The 15,930-nt window shown below is 39.5% G+C and overlaps 1 protein-coding gene across 2 annotated transcripts in view; it reads right to left on the bottom strand.

Annotated features, from left to right (window-relative positions):
- The window catches only part of LOC118324207 (plexin-A1-like), a 255,757-nt gene that overhangs the window by 36,950 nt on the left and 202,877 nt on the right, over positions 1-15,930 (bottom strand). For both annotated transcript variants that reach the window (XM_035656416.1, XM_035656415.1), the window contains exons 17-19: positions 11,051-11,144; positions 8,411-8,647; positions 3,586-3,729 (exon numbers count right to left, since the gene is read on the bottom strand). In XM_035656416.1, the coding sequence (XP_035512309.1) occupies positions 3,586-3,729; positions 8,411-8,647; positions 11,051-11,144 (475 nt within the window). The remainder of the gene's footprint in view (positions 1-3,585; positions 3,730-8,410; positions 8,648-11,050; positions 11,145-15,930) is intronic.

A 15,930-nucleotide genomic window follows, 5' to 3' on the forward strand; every position in this document is an offset into this window, starting at 1 on the left:
GTTCAAAAAAAAAAAAAAAGAAAGGAAAAAAAAGAAAAAGAAACAAGAGTTCCACCTTGGAACTGGCTGGCTCCGTTGAGAGCTATCATATTGAATTACATGGATGCAATGTCAGTGGCTTTCTAGGTATATTGGTTGTAGCTAGCGGGGAGTAAATGTCATAAAGATATCGTGAAATGACTGTGAAAGGACCTTGGTGACAAGTTTAAAAGGGGCAGGAGGTGGGGGAGAGCTGAGCGGGTGTACTGGCGGGATATTCAGACAAACATCCAAATATATTTAGAGTGAGTGCTGCGTCGCCTGGCTTAGGTTTGACCTTCCTCAATGCAGATGCTCCAGGAGCTGTGCGCTGATTTTGAAAGTCTGCTCGAGTCAGAGTGAATCAGGGATTTCAGTCTGTTGACAGCTCAACACTGTGGACAAGTAAAGCTGAATGGTTGCTACGGGATGCGCCTGTAAGCCTGGTCTATGGCTTTTTCCCGCACTATTTCCTGCTGTATCATAAATTTCAGAAAATATGAGACAGTAGAAATGAAAGTGACATCAACAGCATTCACACGGTGGGTGGTGATAGAAAAAACAACTAGTTACAGCTCGTGACACTTCACACAGAAAACAGGAACTCAAAGATGATGTGGTAATGACTTTAAAAAAATGCAACTTTAGCTTGGATTTGCTGAGAGTTGGACAAAATTTGCACATCAGAAAGGTTTATAAAGTGAAGGAGGCTCCTGGATTAGAGCTTAGAGACGAGCTTAGTGTCTGCATATCAGTGGCATCCTGGAGAAACAATTCTATTCTTAATACCACCTTTTATGTTTCTGCATAACTTGAGGACAGAGCCCCACTGTTGACAATGCCTGGTCGTGGACATAAACTGCAAAAGTGGATACTCATACGCTTTTCTTATCTCTTATATTACATACGCCGTACATAATTTTCCTCTCTGTTTGCCCACACTCTCCAGTTTATTTTCTAGTCTTATGAATACTACTTTTTTGTTGGATCAGGTATCCTATTATTAGCTCATAATTTGTTTTGAGAGGTAGAACTTTTTGCTGAAAAAATTTCCCCCCAAAAAAACACAACTTGCCATATTAACATAGACAAAATTTCAGGTTTACTACAAGAAAAAGCTGTGTATTTGCCTTTAACTGACACAGTGTGAAGCTTTCACCACTCCTGAATCGGGCTGGCAAACTTCGAGTGAGATGGCAGAAACAGAGTCCCTGTAGGAGAAGGGGCATGCCGGGGGGCAATTTTTTTTAAAACATATAAAAGAATAATTCTGGTGCACTCTGAGATGAAAATGGGGGAAAATAAATCTGTTTTCTGCTGTGGGTATCTTGCAAAGGGTTCAAAAAAATCTTGACAGCGGCACAGTCCCTGACAACTCGCACAACACCGTGCAGACAGACTGAAATTCAGTTTAACAGCATTATATTCTAGTGCATAATTAGATCATGAATCGACAGAAAATTATTTATTCTGATAATCAATTATTATTGTAAAAACTGATGTGGGACTGCTGGTTAAAGTAATTTGCAGACGCCAACGTGGGCACTGGGAAATTGTGGAGGACATTTTCCACTCTTAACTGACATTTTATAGACTAAACAGTCGACAAAATGATCGACAGATTAATTAAGAATAAAAATGTAACTGTTAATTGACGCCCCAATCATTTGTGCCTTTTGGCCTGTACCGAGAGATCGAACGCTTGTTGTTGTAGCTTAGCCATGATCCCGTTTCTTCCTTTTTTGAATGGCTTAAGCAATGCTGGCAGTGAAACTCCACAGATAAGGTTTCATGGATTTCATAGATGCATCATACAAATAAAAGTTACAGTCAAGGTACAGTAGCAATGGATTCAGTCCTCGGGATTGAATGTGATGAAACTGTAGCTTTTCTGGAGAATTAGTTGTGTTAAGACGCTGTGAGTGTGTGGGATTTTACATAGAAACAATACATGCAGGTGTTTTGATGCACATTGAATGACGGCGGCTACAAAGCCTTGAGATGCGAATCACTGGCATTCCATAGAAAAATGGGCGAACCAAACACAGCAACATTTAAAGGAACCGTGACAGGAAAAAATAGTTTCTTACTTCTGTCTATATTACAAGAATGTGGTCAAGCAGGGCCTGCATCAAGTGGAGGTGTATCTGGTTTGCCCAACTGGAAGCGTGTAGGATACACCAATCACACTGGTCACTGGTCATAGTTTTCATTGATTTTCATTTCAAATGATGCCAAATGGAAATTAGTTGTCAGGCGTATATATTGTACATCTACAGGATCTCTTTTTCCACAGAAGTTCATTTCCTTGAATTAAGGAACCTTGTAAGCTGTTTCATCGGGTGTGGACAGTTTATTAATCAAACATGCCTGAAGTTGCAGTGAGCATTCTGGTCATCTGTTTGACATGGCATGCTCAACAGCAGTCTCAGAACAAGCTAAATGTGACAAAAATTGGGGTATAATGTTGGGCTAAGTGATGATGCAGGGAGAGATGTACGGAGCAGCGGTGATGAGCGTATAGCTTTGATTAGAGTTGAGTGAGTGCCGTGGATTGGCTTGTGGATTTACTGAGGGTTGGGTACATTCTATTATGTGTACTATTAAATGTCTACACCATCAAAGCAGCAGCTAATAAAAATACATGACAAATGGAGACGGCACCGAGGGACTTAAAAACTTCTCAAATCTAACACTAGCAGCACCTGCAGCAAAGAACTGCTGACGCCTGCACAGCTGTTGACGTGGATACGCTTCAGCGGAGAAAAAGAAACATGGTTTTCAATCTGCAGACATGTCTAGAGGTTTACTGTGGTCATGTCGAGCGCGTTATGTGAACAAGTGAATGATTTCCCTGTGACTTGCGACATTTCAAACACTTAATGGATTTAACTGAACATTAACGGCACTGAGGCGGTGCAAAGTCTGCATATCTGTGCATTGTATTTTAAATGTGCTCTTCATTTATTTATTTATCAGGGTTCTGGTCCTGTGTCAAAACTCAACTTCCACTGCAGGCTTGCTGAAGGCCAGTGAAGATCAACATGTTAATTAAGCGTTACATATTTAACAGCAGCCTTGGTGTGCAAGCTCAATGGAGCGTATCCTGCATCTGTCAGAGGAAATTGTTTAGAAAAGACACGAGGGGTTATTCACATAACTCAACAACAAGGTTAGAGTGACATTATGGACTGAGATTGGAAGGCTGCAATGTTTTCATATTCATAAAAATGATTTACTGGCTCAATGTGGTTATACCAAGTAGAACATGTGTTTTTTTTTTGTCATTTTATAAATTGTTTTTTGAATAAATCCTGAAAACTGAAAACTGACCCAGTTATTTAATGAAAACGAAAGATAAGAAATAAAATGACATTAAGAAAGAAGTCGACCGTGAAGGTCTCAGCCCATAATATCGAGCGCGTCTTCTTTCAGATGATCCATTCAAAGCATGCTGGTGCGAAATGGGTCAGAAAAGTGCAACATTTTTGGAAAGTCAAAGTCACATCAAGTCACATCAGAAAAGTCACAGATGAAGAGCTAAAGGACGCAGAGTCATGATCTGACCGTGACTTTGTGTTGTCCGGTGAGGTTGGGCCATTCACACAGCAGCTGGCTCTCGGACAGGGTGAGGACGCAGGGAGTTTCTCCAATCAGCACCGTGTAGTTGAGGCGACTGTTACCCGGAGCCGCTGGGATCAGGTTACGACCCTGAACACAGACAGAGAGACATGTGGTGAGGAGAGGTGTCCAGATCATTTATGCACACTTCATTCCCACACAGCCACTGGTAAGACCTTATTGAATTGTAGGAAAGATTGTTATTAAATATCATATTTAACTACAAAGGTACCATCAAACACACATAAGCTTGTTCAAAATGACTGTAATCATATGGTTCTCACCAGGTTTCTGTAAATAAATGTGTGTCACTGACAAATATAATTGCTCATTTAGAAACTCTTAAAGGATGCTCTTTTACCAAATCCCACTGAACACAGGTCACAAAAAAACATAGTTTGATAAAAAGGGCACAGAAACTTTCTAAAACAGCTGGACACTGAAGTTTTTAACAAACTTTATCAGGAGTAAAATACATTTTCAGACTATTTTCAGCACACTTGGTGCTCTTGTGAGGATTTATGACAGCAGTACAGAGAATAAACTACAATGCCCATGTTCATCATAATGAAGGAGCTTGTCACCCAGTGCAACGGTGTGGCTCACTGATGTGTTTTTAATAGTATTTGGACAGAAAGGGAGCTCTACGGCACAGAGGAATAAGATATATCAGGCTTTGGATAAACAGGCAACACTTCATGGGTCTTTTGTTCAGAATAAAAAAAAAATAGAATATCACAAGACTAATCCTTTAAGCAAAAACTGCTTGTTTACTCATTTGCAATTCAATTCAGTGTTGTGCTTGTGACTGTAGAATCGCTGATTCCTGTTCAACTGATTGTGTTTTAATGTAGGAATTTTGTTTTTCAATCAAGCCAAAAACCAGAGGAGACATAAACAGGAAGATGAGGAGAGAGAGGAGGGTGGAAAAGTATATAACGCATATTGTACACACTACATAGTGAAGTGTAGTTAGGAGGCAAAAGCTCTCACCGACATAGACCAACACTGTTAAGTAAAGTCTGTACTGGAGGTGTGTAAATTCTAACATTTGTCAATTTTACTTCAGTTTTTCATTTCAATATCAAGTCCAGTAGCTCCAATTTGACACACACTTTGTCCGTGATGGAACAGGGGCGCAGTTAGTGGTGTGAAAAGAGAGAACCCACGTAACAGCAAGAAAACAAAAAGCAACAGGGGGAAAGATAAATACAAAGAAAAACAAGACGTGGCAGGAAAACATCAGGAGAGCGGGCCCGAGGACTGGAGAGAGCAGAGGAAAGATTACGAGAGGGGTAGAAAAAGATGAAAGGGATATACTCTAAGTGAGAAAGAAAAAGGGATTGAGCAGAAAACAGAGCCGGTGAGCGAGCGAGATAGACAGAGCGAGGGAGAGAGAGAAAGGAGATAGCTGCCGTGTCTCCCGCTGGCTTAGCAGTGGGACGCAGAGACAGACTCCGTTTTCCAATCCCATCGTCACTGCAGGCCGCCACCCAGCCCCGCTCTGCAACCCTGTAAACATGCATCCCATTCCGTCTCTCTCTCACACACACGTTCAAGCCACACATGGAGCTGTTGCCACACATACACACTACAGGCAAGAAGCATCATGCGGGGACACGCTCTCAAAAAACACACAAACACACGCACGGGGGAGCACTCACAAAACACCAAGAGCGGATAAATGTTTTCTCTCTTGCTAACACACCTCAGTAAAAACCCACCCGACACTTCAGATGAGAAATTAATTGTGTGGCGAGTGGAGTGCACGCATTTCAGAGAAATGTAACCCCCCCTCCCCCCTACACACACACATACACCCCACCCCGCCAAATTGCATTTTTGTCCATCTCATCAGCGCTTCCAACGGTTAGGCAGTTCCACAAACAAGCCAAGCAGGAGATTTGGCAATTACTGAGAGGCTCTTTGCTAATAAATTATCATTTAAGAAATAAATTACGACGGTTACGCTGCTTTCAATCTCTTCATGGGAATAAGCAGCGTAACACACTCTCTGTGATAACATAAGAGATAGTCAAGGCAAATTCTGGCAGGAGATAAAAGCGGCAAACACTGGATTCAATGCAAATGCAACACATCAATGTGACACTGATCTAAAACAAATAAATATTATAATGTCCCTTTATTGTGCACTCTCAGGAAAGATGTAAATGTCTTTAAATATTTTACACTATATAACCCACAGTGTCAGCAGTTAAGAAATCTTCTTCCACTCAAAAATCTGTTTTCCTTCTTCTTGTTCGTACAGTGTGATGTTTGAGCTTCACTGTACAGAACGATGTATGTATAGAGTTTGACACTAGAAGGTTTTCATTTTTAAGGGGAGGGGCCTATAAGCATGATTTGTGACATTACAAATAGTCCAGTATGCAACTTGTACAGTGTGTGTAGAAACTTGAGCCCACCAGTGCACATCCACTGGGGAATGGACTTGTACAGTGAAGTAGAAGACATCTTGTGTCCAGCAGGAATGAACAACATTTGAATATTCATAGATTGTGAAATTTTTTATGAGGTAGTAGGAGTAGATGACTTTCTAAGGATTTCAATGTGAAAATATAACTTTATTGCTTACAAAAATAGACCAGACACACATTGTTTCAAGCAGACTATTTGTATATATGCCATAATACATGTCTGGAGGGGATTTTTAAATTATTTTCTATGTCAGTTACTTTAGTATTAGTAATAGCACATATATATTCCCTCCGAAACAGCCACTCTAATTCCCCTCCAATCACTCTTTGGCTAAACATTTCAGGTGAGCTCCATGAGATAACACTCTGACACATACACATGACTCAGAAATTGCCAATTAATTTCATATACTTATGTCCAATCACTGTTAATGAAAATGAAAACCAATATAATCCAAGTCTCCTGGACCACGGGCTTGTGTGCTTCCACATTGCCCTTCCAGCACTAGAAATTAATTACACAAATTGAAAGGACTGTTATTTAAGAGGGCTCGAGGCTGCAGAGGAGGATGGCAGTCAAAGAAGTTTGTTAGTTACTGAAGGACAGATATTGGCCTTGGAAAGTGTGGACGTTTGCTTTCAGCTTTCAATTATGAATTTGTGAGATTTTTTCCCCCCTCTGAGAGACCTTGTAAACACATTGGTTTTTTCCTTTTGTGTGAAAAAAGATGTCAGTGAATGTGTGTGTGTGAGTGTGTGTGTTTCTGACTACGTAGGCTTAGGCATTATTAATAGAAGATAGGTTCAATATGTTTGAGACTTTTGCAGTCAACCTGAAAGTAGAAAAACCTTGGGAGAAAAACATCTACCACTACCTGAGACCTGGATTCAAATAAAATATTTAGGATGTATGTACAGGTGTACACACACATGCTGCATTTTAAAACACTTTTTCTGTATTGCTGCTCAGCATCAAATATCCTCTTAAAAATCAATGGTAGTTAAAAAAAAAACATAAGGTTATCTATTACTAATCTAAGTATCTGGTGTATAGTATCTAGTATATAGTGTCCATATTATTGGCTGAATGTACCTTCAGCTCTGTTTGCACTGAAAGAACAGTGCCACTTTAAAGGAACTGTCCCTCCGCAAAACCCCTTCCCAACAGTGGTTGTCAAATCATAGCTTAGATACAGTATAAGCACAGCAGCTCTGTCAAGCTTTGGATTTCTCCAGATGTTTGAGTGGTGTGCATGGATTGTGTAAGAGTGATGCTGGCATCTACAGATGTTGGAGGGTAGTGTCAGTTTTTTAAGCTTTCACCATAGCCACAAGAGCAAAAGTGTAAGGAATGATTAAACAGCGTGTTTATCTGCTCCAAAGTCAGATGCAAACATTAGCATGCTAAGTAGCTTACTAGATATGGAAGTAACCTATCATCAGCTTGTGGGGTTACAAGTTAGAACAAAGAAAGAGCCCCATTTACAGCTAGCACATCCACTGTAGCATTTCCCTACTTTGTGGAAACCAATCCTGGATGCCATCAGAGTTTAGAGTGGCCTACTGGTTTTCATTGGTATAATATTAGGTAGGTAAAAATAAATTTAATATTAAAGATTCTCATTCTAAAACAAGACAGTTGGACACTTTAAAGACTAATTCAGAGACACAGTATTTAACAAACTCAAAGGTTAATGTTATTAAGAAGCGGAGCAAATCTGCCTGCAACATTTCAGGAGACAAAACCAATGGTCGCCAGCTAGGAATAGAAAGCCTCATTTTGTTCACCTGTCTGAAATTAAGGGTCTGTTGCTTCAAAAATTACTAAGAATCTCGAGTGGTAATCTGCCACTGTAATCATTGTAAACTGCAGTGCAAGAATAGTTTCACAGTAATTAAGGGGGGCTAAAGCTTTGTGTTTATGTCAGTTCATTTTCACTTAAAAATCTGACCTGATGGTTTAATACAAATTGTAGTGATGCTCTAAAGAATAATCCACCATCAGCCAACACCTTTACCATGTAATTTGGCAGATCATTTTCTAACACTAAGTAAATGTAACAATTTTCAATTCTGTGTAGGCGTCAATGGCCTTATTCCCACTGCATAGGCTTTCTAAAGGCTGTTCACATAAGTCTCTTCATCTTCACAACTGCATTGTAGAACGTCCCTGACAAGTTAAAAAGTGTTTACAAAGCTCCTTAGATAAGTAGTAGCAGTAGCCAGTGTTGTTTGGGAGGTAAAAACTCAGATCAGAGCACTGATAAAATAAACTGAAATGTACAGGCAGGCAGAGAAAAGTCTCTCAAAAACAACACTTCTGCCTCTCTGACCTTGAGAATGAGTGGCGATGTGGGTTTGAGCTCCAGTATTCCAGAGGGACTGAGGGGTTCGAACACGGGGTCGGGGTAGTAGTTGAATGTCTCATTGACCACCACCAGAGCATTCACGTTGTCCATGTAGAACCCGATCTCATCCGGGCCGGTGCCAGTTTCGGAAAAACCCAGCTCTGAATCCGCCACCGATGGAGCCAGGCACACCATGACTGAGTTGTTATATACTGTACAGTTCTGTAAATGACAGAGAGGAAACAAAAAACAATGTATGGCTTACATTTATAGTAAATGGAGAGTCTACTATAAATAAGTAGGGGAAAAGAAAACTCCTGAAGGCTTCTTTGTATTAAACTATACATAGACTAAATGTGGACAGAATGCTAAATAAATGTCATCATAATCTAGTTACAGTTCTATTTAAAGGGACACTTCACCCATTTGCATTAAGCTTTGTATCGTTAGAAACCCAGTCATATTTTTGAATGGTCGTGCACCATTCCCTCATTTTCCCCTGAAGACGGAGAAAATAGGAATTTCAGTGTGCCACTTCCTGCTTCCCAATGATGTAAATAATCGTCATTTTGCATCATTGGAAACAGGAAGTCTCATATATTTGTAGAGGGGGTGAGACTACAAACACTCTTTTCTCGGTCAAATAGGCACCAAATTCAAAATTTATGTTACATTTCGACTACATATATAACCCACTTTCAATAAAGATTAATGTTTCCACGGGTGAAATGCTTCTTTAAAAGAGAATATCATGTATAAAACAGGTAGCACAGCCTCCCTCTGAAATAAGGAAAACAATCTGCATCATTTGCTTTTAAAATAGATCTGTTGGGTATAATAACCCATCCTTTTTGGAAGTCAATGCCCTGTGAAACTGCAATGCTGTTAGACCTATTGGAAATGTAAATTGGTTGCAAATTTATGATCAACTGTTAATAATGGGCAATGTGCTGTGTGCCTTTGCTTGTACCTAAGAATATTTTACATCATTGCTTTGGAGAATACATGAATACATGGTGTCATAGCTATTTGCTTTAATCTATAGGACTGCTTGGAGGACCATACCGTTTATTTGCATGTTGTAGACCATTTACTACAAATGTATTTTACATTGATACCATGAAGTTTTGCATACAGAAAAGAAATTTAAGAATGGGTGCTTTATTGACTTTGATTAAAATACAACTGGACATATAAATAAGTATGGTAAATGGAAAAGTTAAACAGACTGGGGTACCTGTAGACCCAAGAGGTATAGTTTTGGTCATATATCATAGGTGCTTTATTCTATCATTCTAAGTTTTCATGACTTTGTCAATCAATTTGTTTCTAATGACTTCATATTACTCGTTTCTGTGCCCAATTCTGACTAAGATGGAACTATTTGACTTCATGTTGGCCATGGGTCCTAATTTAAAGTATCACACATTCTTAGGGGTGGCAGGGGGCCACATTTTTGTGACAGACACAGATCCTAAATACTGCTCATCCTGAGGTAAGATGAAATTCAAAGTCAGAAACACAAGACATCTTTTCATAATAAAATGTTTTATGACTATCAAATTAAATGTTCTATTATTCAACACCCATGGTATAACCATATTTGAGAGAGCAGAGGGACAGAATAATAATAATTATAATAATAATAATAATGCAGTGCTATTCCATGAAGACAAGTCTTGCTCTGAACACATGATGTCATTATGATGGATTACCTATCACAGGCAGGTCTCTGCATGCTGGCCATCATACAGTAATGAAACGAATAAGACAGGCTGTCTGGAAGGTTAGAAAACTGTTTTGAAAAATTTAAAACGCTATAGTACGCTTTGGAAAATGGCTGTGAGTTAAGTATCTGTGATTTGTAGTAAATGGGCGACAACATTAAAAAACATCAGCATGGTCCTTTAAGTGCAAAGTAGCACTTTGATAAAGGGCTGTGTGGGATGCATCATGAGGGCTGTTTGCCTCAATAAACGACGGCTTTATCTGCAGGTTGAAGTGCCTTAGTATTGTTTGAAGTTCAGTTCTTCACCCTGACAACTAAAGAGCTTCAACTCGCAGTGGCAATCACCAAAGTGCTTTGTGAACATTATCTATAGAATTGATGAAACGCGTCAGCCCTTCAAATAGAACTTCACATGGTTTTTCATGGATTTTTTTCTTTCTTCTTAATTCCAAAAAAACATTCCCCATCTCTCTCTCTTTCTTTCACTCTCTCTCTCACACACACACACACACACTCAGTCTCTCTCATGTTGTCTCTTTCTTTCTGTGACACAAACGCTCATGTGGTGCAGTGACATTTGAAAAGCTATGTGGCCTGAGGTAGCGTCAGATGTCTGAAGCTGTAGCTGAGGAGAGAGAAGACGTGAGCAACACACAGAGACAGACTGTCTGCCACCTTCAGCAGCACTATAGAAGTAGTTGCCTGCAGATGTGCATGTGTGTGCGAAGGGTATGAATATATGTGCCAGTTAATGTAGGTACTGTATGTGTATGTACTGTATGTGTGTGTAAATCTCAATAATGTATACTGTATGCTAGGGTGTGTTCGTGAATTTATATCTGTTCATATGGGCTTATGCATGCCGGTTCGAGTGCATCATTCACAGTAATACTCACATGAAAGGATTCTGCCTGTCCATACTTGGCCCTGATCTTTGGTTCTCGGATGGTTGCAAGGTTGGTCCCACTCACGGTCAGCAGAGTCCCACCACTGTAAGGACACAAAGGAAGACGGTAGGAGAAGAATAAGAATAAGAAATGTGCGCTAGGTGGGCAAGACCTTTTCCAAGGCAAAGAAATCTCTACCCAAAGCTATTTCTGTTTGGTAGTGCCATGTGCAAGATGGACAAATGTTCCCAAAGAAAAGTTGGTAAAAAACAACAACTTTTCTACTTTGCCAAAGCAGCACGGTGGCAGAAGGCAATATCAGATTATAACACTGAAATTAGGGACCACTGAGCTGTAAAAAGGGAGAAACATACATTATAAGAAAAGTCATAACTTGCAGCCAGAATACCATTTCCTAAGCTAAGTTTAGATACCACCAATTTGTTTTCACAATTACCTTGTGGTGTCAGACATAATTGCTGCCTGGAAGGCTACGTTTTTTTTCAAGTGAATGAAGTGCTACAGTTATATGATACAAAGGAGTCATAGGGCGGTGGTCAGGATGGATGGCTAAAGTGCAGGATTTTGATACCAAAGACTGGGGTTCAAATCCTGAGGTATGGATTGTAAGTGCTGCATGTAGTTAGGATTGGGCAACAACAGCACTGTGGTTAAGATTAGGAAAAGATTGTGGTTTTGGATAAATGTTAATTAACACGTCCTGTATCGTGCCTTAGTTCACCAATGACATTTTCTTAAACCAAGGCCATGATCGATTTAACCAAAAACAAGTGTTGTGAATGCCTAAATATAACCATAAACGTTTCATAATGCTGGAGCTGCTACGAGCAAATACTTTATTGCAAAAAATACAAATTAAATAAATTGGTAGTGAACAAAAGTAGCTGTAACAATACAATATTGTACAACTTGCTATGTATATTAATTAACAGTTTCTTATTATGTTAAAAAAAAAAAAACTTAACCATTTTGCAAAAAATAAATAAAAGAAAGATTGACTCCCAGTGTACTGTGGAGTAACCTGAGCATTAATATGGCTTAGAGATGAACACTTCACAATGGAGTTTACAAAGAAAAAAGGAGAGAATGACGACATAAGAGAGCATACTGTATGTGTAAAATCAAAGAGAGAAAGGAGAAAGAGAGAGTAAGAGGCACACTTAAAAATTGAGTGAGGGGGAAAGATCCACAGAGAATCTCTACATTCTTTAATCACAACTTTATACTCAGTAAATATGTGTTTGCCTTGAGTCTGTGAAGGTCACTGGACTGAATCCAGTAAATAATGATGCCAGAACTTGGCTGAAGCCCCAGGCTTCATTTTGTTGGTGAGTAGTGTGTGAAGGCAGACTCACACCTGCTTGGTGTAAAAATGTGTATTTGGTTGGATCAGTTCAACAACGGCTGATCGGTTTTCAAATTTCACTGGGCAAATTTTGTTTTTGGAGTTTGGGATGTAAATTTTCAGATTTTCAAATCTTAAGTACTCTTCAGTGCTTTCCCACGTTGGTCTGACACAATATGATTGATGGACTCTGACCTCCCACAAGTCAAGATTACTAGTACTCAGAAAAGATCAGGAAGTACACCGGAAAAATAAAATCTTTATTATAGGACGACTCTTGCCACTTGTAAAGACAATAGAGAAAGTCTGTCCTTTTCACTGCTACACTTAAATTGGATTTATGAGGTTTTCATGAAAGATATCTTACTTTCTGGATGCCTACCTTGTTTTACAGTGGTAGTTCCAACCTTTGAGTACTCTACTCTGTTTTCTGCTAGGAGATCACTGCATTTCACTGCTGCCTAGGCTATCTGTGCCTCTGAAAAATATAGTTCATAAGATTCCCTATCGTGTGTCTTTCTGCAGGTTTCTCACTGCCTGGAGGGGGATATACCGAAGTCTTTCACACTGCTGTCTGAAATAAAAGGCTGAGATAAAACCTTGTTTCCTGGAAAAGTCATAAACAACGTGCAGCTTCCTTACTGCACACTGGGCACCAAAGCATTTTTGAAAGATGCAGTGGGCATCGAATGGGTAATCTCGGCCTTGGTGAAGTTTGTAGTTCAAACACCCATAGCCAACACCCATGGTTGTGATATTTAGATCTTTTGCCGTTATAGAATATTTTGGAGCTTAACCCCAAAGTATTATTTGAAACATTGGAAAACAGACATCTTGGTATATCTTGACCAATCATCTTTGTAAACCTGTACACTGTGGAGTCCCTGAAATATAAAAGGTAGCTGGCCCTGTAAAATCGTGGTGTTTTGCCTGTTATTTATCCACTTATCCCTATTCCTTATCCACAATTTCCCCAGGATTCATAATAACTTGGATGGCTATGAGTAATCCTGCAAGTCTGCACGTATTGTGAATAATACTTTCTGCCATTTGTGTGTACTTTCACCTTTTGCAACTGCAAGTGGAAGAGTGCTGACTCCATCAATTACCCACTGTTTCTAAACTGTAGGGATTACAATGTGATGGCCAGAGCTGACAACCCTTTTTGCCTCTACACCAGTCAAGCTTAAGATAGGCAAGGGAGTCCCTGACAAGGAAGGTGGTGGTAGTGTAAGTTGTTGCTAAATCAGGGAAAGTTCCAGTGCTCCCTGCAAGATCAGGTATCAGGTCCAACAGGCCATAGATCCAAGTGTTATACAGGCAGACATAATGACTAAAAAGTTATGTTATAGGATCATGACGCTTACTGAGGTATTGGGTAAGTCTTCATCCCTGGCTCAGCTTGCAGTTCAGATAAAACCCTCTCCAACCCTCCACTTCAGAATGATGACAGAACAAATTCCTTCTGGTGGGTTACCATGTGTTACCACTGATTTCTGCAATGTGTAGGTGTCTTTTCATGACATTTCTTTGACACTTATCCAGAACGACTTAGTGTACAAGCACCAACAGCAGTGATATGGTGATACGAAGCAGAGGCCAAGCCTCTTTATATGTTGGACAGTCTGGCTGGCTAATGCCAATGACATTCATCTCTTAGTCTGATCCAGGAAGACTTACAAATTCAGCAAACGGTTATAATAGGGAAGAAAAGGGAGTAAATGATGGAAGTAGACGTACCATCTTTGGTGTTGTTGGTAGACAAAAGGATTCAAGTCTGGTTATTCTTCACAGCTACATTTTTCTTTTCTTTTGGCAGGTTGCCCATTACTGGCTGAGGAGAATAGGTCCCATTCATCCTAACAGCACTATGTGTATGGTATGATTGTAGAGTTATGGAGGCATCAAGTCTTGGGTATTTTCACAGTTGATGTAGGTGTAGTGGTAGTTCTCTGATTGCCTCTGAATTACATAGTATTTGCATTTGCTTTTTGTGATACTGTATTCTTTTAATTTCTACTACAGCACTGTCATCTTCAAGAGCCAAATTCAGCTTAAGCAATTGGAAGTGAGACACTTCAATTCACTACGGCTGAGTGCCATGAAACTCTGCCATGACGTGGTAGAATTAATTTTGTACATATCAAGCATGTTCTGTCGAGCAGAGTCTAATTAATGTTAAGAAGTTTAAGTTGTAATAGTTGTGTATTGTAACTTCCATCTAAACTCTTGTAATGATTTTTTTAATCTCCTACATTACACTTTGAATGCAAATTAGTTTTCTGATGTGTCACACAAGGGAACACTCCTTGATTCTTCATATATTAGTATGGACTGTTGCCATGATTTATTTAGCAGAATTATACATAATAAATATTCTAAAATGTTAGGCTAAAGTTCTTATGATTGTATGACATACAGTAGTGCAATACCATTCAAAACCTCAAGACCTATATATGCTATATACTGTAAACATTGTTTGCATATATACTACATGAGATGCTAACAAAAGAAAAAAAGTCACCTAGCAACAAAGGAGCAATGGCGCTGAGGCCACATTCAAATTAACTGACTACGATGTTTATGCTATTGCCACAAATGCATCATGGGACTAGGCAGACTGCACTTAGAACACTGCCTGTCCTCTGCCTCCTTCTCCTCTGCCCCTCTCCTCCTCTCCTCTTCAGCTTGATGTATATTTGTGCTGAGTCCCTCCGTCCCTGTTGCTCCTCTCTTTGTCTAAGTGAGTCTCTTTAGCTCAGGTACATGCTTCAGGGAACAGACAACAAGACAATCAGGATAAACTCTCAGGGATAGCTGGGGAAATCCAACCGCTGTTGTTAGTGTTTGTCTCTGTCTGCTCACTCCCTCTCGTGCCATCTCTGTCCTTTCTTTCTGTTTTCTCACACTCTTTTCGGTCTAATCCTCCTCTTACTGACTGTCAAATATGTTTGGCTCCATTTTTCATACAGCAGGGGATGCTTAAAAGCTTCCCTGTAAGTTGACCGTAGCTACCTCAAGAGAGTTTTGATAATATCAAATGGGGGAAGATTAGCTAGAGATCACAATAAATACAAAAAACAAACAAATAATGGATAAAATGAATGAAACATACACAGCATTTACTTTTGTGGCAAAATCAGTTAGTTTAAATGGAATTGTGGCTATTGGTAAATTCACTCGTGAATTCATATGAATCTTTTGCTTTAAGTTAATTTTCGATGAACTCAGATACATAAATTTGCACTGTTCACAAAAAGCAGCCAGTCCAAAATGGAGGAAGCTATCATAGCCATCATACTGTAGCTGTGTTCCACAATCATGTTTTATTAAACCTCTGTTTGGGTATAAAATGTTCCATAAAAGAGGCATACTTTGTCGACAGTTATGGAACATATATCTTTTGAATGAAGTGTGAACTAAATGTCCCCTTTAACAACCCAAGCTAATGAGCTTGCTAACGGGACTAGTTAATTGTTTGCTAGTTAATTAGTGGTTAACAAGCTAGCTAGCATGAATCATT

The sequence above is a fragment of the Morone saxatilis genome, unplaced genomic scaffold (genome assembly GCF_004916995.1).
Source record: "Morone saxatilis isolate NCDOM2014 unplaced genomic scaffold, NCSU_SB_2.0 Contig15, whole genome shotgun sequence".
Taxonomy (NCBI): Eukaryota; Metazoa; Chordata; class Actinopteri; family Moronidae; genus Morone; species Morone saxatilis.